Source organism: Solanum pennellii, chromosome 11 (assembly GCF_001406875.1).
Source record: "Solanum pennellii chromosome 11, SPENNV200".
Classification (NCBI taxonomy): domain Eukaryota; kingdom Viridiplantae; phylum Streptophyta; class Magnoliopsida; order Solanales; family Solanaceae; genus Solanum; species Solanum pennellii.
Window position 1 is genome coordinate 52,745,550 of NC_028647.1, and position 6,470 is coordinate 52,752,019.

Genomic DNA, 6,470 nt, shown 5'->3' on the forward strand with positions numbered 1-6,470 from the left:
GAGTAGCTCCACGAAGTAGTACCATATCACCTAATGGTTCAAAGTATGACGATGTTGAAGGTAGTACCAGAAGGCGATGAATTGCTCCAATAAGCGAATCGCCAAGTTTATCGGTGATTCCGACTAACACCACCAAATGATCCACTGCAGCACAAGTCTGAAAACCATAAATACTAGTAGAGTTGTAATATTTTAGAGAGTAAAAAATTATTATTATTTTCTATCTAGAAAATTAGTTTTTGATAATTTTATTCCAAAGTTGAGAGGTTTTTGAAGACTTGAAGAAGAAGAGGATTTCATCTTTTCCAATTCGAAAGTGGGTCTCTTTGACTTTTCTTGATTTGCTTAAATCAGGACTTAATTTCTCATACCCATTTGATTTCAATATATTTGAAGGTATAATTTACATTTCTTGATGTGTGGCGAAAAATCCCCATTCTTGGGGTGTGATTTAGAAAATATAGGTTAAGATTGTTGTTGGGTCTTACTTGTTGATAGACTAATTGTAGTTTAATAATGATTTCGTCTTGTAATTACGGATGAATTTAACAATTTTGTTGTTTCAAATAAAAGTTTATTTATGTTTTTCTGGCTTGCCCGAGAGCAGTGTTGTGGACGGCGAGAGGCGATAAAAGGCGACAAGGGCCTGTCTCGCCACGCGGCGAGGCGCTTGCCTTTTTAAATCAAGGCGCCAATTAATACCAAAAATTAAAAATATTTAATTGCATATTTTATCCAAAATCTTAATAGCAATAACACATATTAGCAAATATTCAATTCAAAAACCAATAGTATTTACTAAAATGTCTAAAACTTCAAAGACCAAACAATTCAAAATACAATAAACTAAAACTTTAAAAGTCTATTATTCTTCAAAATTATCCAACTCTTGAAGATTAAAATCCCCTACATCATTATATTGCTCTTCATCTTCTTCCTCCTCGTATTCTTCATTAATTAGTGTCTGAGTCCTACTTGAAGATGAACTTGTAGATGTACTTTCTACTCCTTTGCCCTTGTCAAGTGCTCTTGATCTTGAAGAAAGTCCCCTAAGATGATAGATACTCTCGTCCGCTCCAATTGTCGTAGCAACATTTCCGCAAGTAAGATCATCATCCTCATATACTAGTTCATCATCTTGATCTTCGGGGCATCCAACTAACCATTCATTTAAATCATCTATGTTATCCAAGCGAATTGGATCAATAAGATCACGAGCATTATAACGAAGTTTTAATGGTCTATTGTACTTAATGTACACTAGATCATTAAGACGCGATAGTGTAAGCCTATACCTCTTTTTGGAATGAATCTGTGCATAAGTTATTGATATTAACTAGTTGATATTGATAATAATATAATATGAAAATTAGGATATAAATTTTTACTTACGTGTTCAAACACACTCCAATTTCGCTCACATCCGGATGAGCTACGAGTTAGGCTTAATACTTTCATGGCAAAATTTTGCAAGTTTGGTGTTTCACTACGAAATAGTGACCACCATTCAACTATAATAAAATAAATTTTAAGGTTAGTAACTATAAATAAGTCAAATAATTTAAGTAAGATCTAAATCAACCCACTTACCCGGTGACCTTGTGTCTCTAGCTCTTTTAGCCGGACCACAACCAAATAGTCCATCAGCCATTTTGTACTTAGAGAGCTCAGCGACTAGTGCATCTTGTATTGTTGTATCATGGACCAACTTCTTAACACATGCAATATACTCGGTCCACAGAGTCTTTGCTAAACTTCCCTCTTCTTGAGCTTTATAATATAATCCTGGGTTCAAAACATGGCCTGCAGCATGCAAAGGCCGATGGAGTTGTTCTGACCACCTTGCATCAATAATTTCATACACTTTATCATATTGCTTCTTAACTCCACGAAAACCATGTGTAATAGCTTCTTTGGCTGTATCCATTGCTTCATAAATATAACCCATTGGTGGTTTTTTCTCCGCATCCACCAAACGAAGCACTTTTGTCAAAGGGCCACAAACTGTAAGTGCCCGAGCAACATCATTCCAAAAGTGGACAGAAATATTAAGATTGGCAACTTCTTTCCCCAAAGTTTCCTTTGCAAATTTACTTGAATTCCATTCTGTTGAGAGGACTAAAGTTCTCAAGTTTTTTCTTTGTGTGTACATAGCTCTCAAAGTTAAGAATGCCGTTGCAAATCTTGTCTTGGCCGGTTTCACCAAATTTCTTTCTTTGGTGAATTTTCTCATCATGTTTAACAACAATGGCCTTTGACTAATGTAAGAATGGTTCTGATGGCCTTCTTAAAAATTGTTACAAAAAGATTAAATTATATTAATTAGTAGCTAATGAATTATTGACTATAAAGAAAGTTAAAGGATATGTTGATTACCGGAAGCATATGGCTTAACCTTGAATATGTCACCAAATATCAAGCTGATGCAATGAGCGGCACATGGAGTCCAATAAATGTGTGGGTACGCACCCATCATCATACTTCCCGCTTTGACATTCTCACTAGCATTATCGGTGACAATTTGTACAACATTTTCCGGTCCAATTCTTTCGATAGTGCTTTCAAATAACATGTACATTTGGTGGAATCGGTAGATTCATTACTAGCATCAACAGAACCATACACTACCGATTGGAAAAATAACAAAAATATTGATGATCATTTTGCCATTTCGTGCCGTCCAATTGTCCATCATAATGGAACATCCAAACTTTGTCCATTGCACTTTATGCTCATCAACAATTTTTCTACTTTATCCACCTCTTTTTTAAGGTGAATGACTCTAACTTCATGGAATGTAGGATGCTTCATTCCGGGGCCATGTTGTCCAACCGCCTCAATAAATTTATCGAATGATTTGTGATTGACGCAATTAAAAGGGAGCCCGACATCATACATCCAAATTGCAAAAGAACTTACCGCAGGCTCTCTTAGAATTTTCTTTGTTTCATTAATTCCTCCTCCTTTTTCAAAGCCTCCTTTTTGTGTTGATTTCTATGAAAAATAGAGGTTCAAAGGTTCTTTCGTCACATTCCGTGCGGTGGATGAACCTTCACTAGAAGATATCTTTTGAGTTTTGGAGGGAGGCATCATTTTTGCATAATCATCCATTTCATCAAGATCATCAACATCAATTTAATGTAATATAATAAAATTATATTTTTATTTATTGATTCTCATGAAAAACAAAGGATGGAGTACTTTATTTGAGGATTTGGGTCTAGGAGATATTTAAATATATCATGATTTAATTAGTACTCATGATCCACCTTAATTAAAGGATGATTTGGTGTATATTCTTTATTAAGAAATGAGGGGGCGGACACACGTTAAATATTCTTCTGGATGCCTCACTTGAAATTTGGGATTATTAGCTATTTTGTTTTGCATATAAGCCCTTACTTCTTCTTTAATCTCCGACGGACAAGCGGCACATTGTTTAACATTCTTGAAACCACCACTAAATGTTGTTTGTGTCGAGTTATTCCATCATTAAAAGTACTCCCACAAAAGTTACAATCAACCAAATCTTTCGTCGCTCCTTGAGTGCCATAATTCCATCCAATGTCCCTCTTTTTGCTAGCATCCGCCATGGTTATTGAATTCAATTAATTCACTGTTTAGGAATATTGGAATAAATAATTAGGAAACTGGAAAGATTTTTTTTTAAATGACTGCCTATAATTTTAAAAAAAATCACACAAAGCAGTAACCACTGCTTACACGAGAAAAACAGAACTGAAAAAAAATTGAAGAAGAAGAACAGAGAAAAACGATATACCTCGCAGGCCGCAGCAGCAGAGAGTCGCGAGGGGAGAACTGAGAAGAGAGTCGCGAGGGAGAATTGGAGAACAGAATCGCGAGGGAGAAATGGAGAAGTCTCTCGCGACTGAGAAGAGAGCAAGGGAGAACTGGAGAAGTCTGTCGCGAGGGAGAAGACAGCGAGGGAGAAGAGAGTCACGATGGAAAAGCCGAGAAGAGGTCAATCACGAGGTAGAAGAGGTCAATCGCGAGGGAGAAACCAGCAATTTCAAATGTATAAAAAAAACCCTAATTTTAACTAATATTGTTAAGTCGAATATTTTTAAATTTTTTTAATTAAAAAGGCGGCGCCTTTGCTGTCGCCATTATGTTTCCATACGTCGCCAAACATCGCCATTTCGATCTCGCCTCGCCGCAGTGGAGAATGGCGAGGAGGCGCTCGCCTTTTGTAACACTGCTCGAGACAGAAGTCGCTAAACCAAGACTACTAGATTGATGACCAAAGGAGTGAGTCTACATGAGTTTCAACTTGAGATAGTGGACCCTAGTCCCATATCCTAACACTCAGCTGCAGAGAGTGAATGTGGTAAGACGTATGTTGGTCTTCATGTGGCAAGTGGGTGTGCGATAGGAACCCATTCAAAATGGGGTAACTTGCTCGAGAGAGAACTATTCCCATTTAAATATTTCTATAAATCTTCTATTGAAAGCATACACCCGATAATATATATTAATCCGTATTGCGGTTATATACCAAAAATTCCCTCTCTCATTGCTTAGAATTTCTTGCTATTTTTGCTATTTTTTACTACTTGTGACAACCTCCCCCCCCCTTTTGATATTTGATATTTTGTGTCACCCATAGAATTTACTATGTTTTAATTGTTAATTTCTTTACCTACCTTTCTAATTATCTACTAATTCTCATGAACACTCCCTTGGGACACAATCTTAACCCTTGGTTGGGTTACTATACTATTGCACGATCATAGACACTTGTACAAGAAGTTGTGTAATTTATTACGCAAACATCAATGGGTCGTGCTGGCGTCTGTGGTGACAAACCATTAGACCCCCCAGCCATTCAATAGGTACTCTAGGTTATGTGAAGACCATAGATACTTTCACGATCTGTGGTCCTTCACACAGATCGTGGAAGGGCCTGTGGGAATTATACAATGTCCTCCCTTGGCCATCCCCTCAAACTCCAACACAAGTGAAGACCACAGATGTTTTCACTGTCTTGGTCCATCACACGGTCCATGGTAGTTATTGTAGTCCACATCCCTAGGATATTAGTAACAAGTCTAGACCAAGACCAACTTCACGGTCCGTGGTTTCTTTCACGGTCCGTGAAGGTAGCTGTAGTCAGCCCGTCTGCAGCTTAAAGTTAGGGTTATTTCGGTTTTTCCCCTCTTTGTTAGACTTTTAAAACTCATCATTTTAACCCTAAATTCAGTAGTTTTGGTCAGTTTTAGCCTGGAAACTTAACTAGAACTTACCTGAGTCAAATAATTTATTAAAACTTAGAAAGTTAGAAGTAAGAAAGTAGAAAGAGTCGACCAACCGTAGTTCCAAGAAAAGAACAAGTTTTCATCAGTGGGATATGTTCCAGGTATGTGGGATTTCACTAGTGGGTTCCTTTCGCACATTGGGTCCCTAGTTTTTAGTTAGATTATTGTTCCCTTATCATGATTAAACCTAGGGTTTCTAGAACTTCACCATACTATCATAAACTAGTTATTTAAATGATCCAAATCAGATTATTATGTTACTACTTAGTTTATTGCATGAATTCCAGAACCCTAGCTATGAATTTATTTAGTTCTTGAATTACTCATGGTACATAAGATATTTCAGTTAATTCAGTTATTTAAAATATACATGCCTTATTATAAGAATGTGTCATTATCAGTTTATTAATGCACATTCTCATTTTACATGTTAGTTTGAGCTATCTAGCATAGTACATAGATTCAATCATAATTAGTTAATCATTTAATATATTGGGAGTAGCATGATATCGAGTTGGACTAGGTTTCAGCATACCTAAATAGTACAGAACTATTAGCCACATAGATTGTAAGTCCTCTTCGTGGGCATTATTTCAATGATAACGCGAGCATACCTCTATACCTTTGGTTGTGTATATTGGGTCCTCTCGATGGGGCGTATAGTCGGACTCCACAATTAGCTCCTGTGGTTTTATTATTGGTTATCAGTAGCTCTCACATTTCGTTAAATCCCATTGAATTTGCCACGTTTCAGTATTCAGCCTCAGCATGTTATAACCTTGTCATTGCATTCAGATTAGTCATGTTTAATACATTAGAATCTATATCATGTTCTGATTATTATATTTCTTGTTGCTTTGTTCAGTTATATTTTGATGTTGGTTTTACTCTATCCCCCATGCTCAATACTTTTCAAGTATTGACTCATATATTGCGCTACATATTCTCCTGATGTAGGTTCAGGCCCTCAATATTCATATTACGCATAGATTGCTTCCTGATCTCCAGTTCAACAACATCAGTGGTGAGTCCTCATTCTCTGAAGACAATAGTGACATGTTTATCCTTTGAATATTTTGGCTTTAGTTTTAGTTTTGCTAGATCTAGTTGGGATGTACCAACATTTCTATCCAGTCTAGAAGCTTATTTTCAGATATAGTTAGCTTCAGTTTTATTATTTGAGTTTGATATTTT

General features: G+C 36.4%; 1 protein-coding gene across 1 annotated transcript; it reads right to left on the reverse strand.

Moving 5' to 3' along the window:
• Window positions 1-839: 839 nt before the first annotated feature.
• On the reverse strand, window positions 840-2,267 carry LOC114074944. The gene is made up of 3 exons (XM_027913215.1): window positions 1,591-2,267; window positions 1,393-1,511; window positions 840-1,312 (listed from the first exon to the last, which is right to left on the reverse strand). Exons 1-3 carry the CDS (start codon window positions 2,234-2,236, stop codon window positions 866-868), a joined length of 1,212 nt encoding a protein of 403 aa, XP_027769016.1. The 5' UTR covers window positions 2,237-2,267; the 3' UTR covers window positions 840-865.
• Between the last annotated feature and the right edge of the window lie 4,203 nt (window positions 2,268-6,470).

Coding starts and splice junctions, on each gene's coding strand:
- LOC114074944 (XM_027913215.1), bottom strand. CDS start 2,236: ATGATGAGAAAATTCACCAAAGAAAGAAATTTGGTGAAACCGGCCAAG. Junction 1,512..1,590: donor TAGAGACACAAGGTCACCGG/GTAAGTGGGTTG, acceptor ATTTTATTATAG/TTGAATGGTGGTCACTATTT. Junction 1,313..1,392: donor ATTGGAGTGTGTTTGAACAC/GTAAGTAAAAAT, acceptor ACTTATGCACAG/ATTCATTCCAAAAAGAGGTA.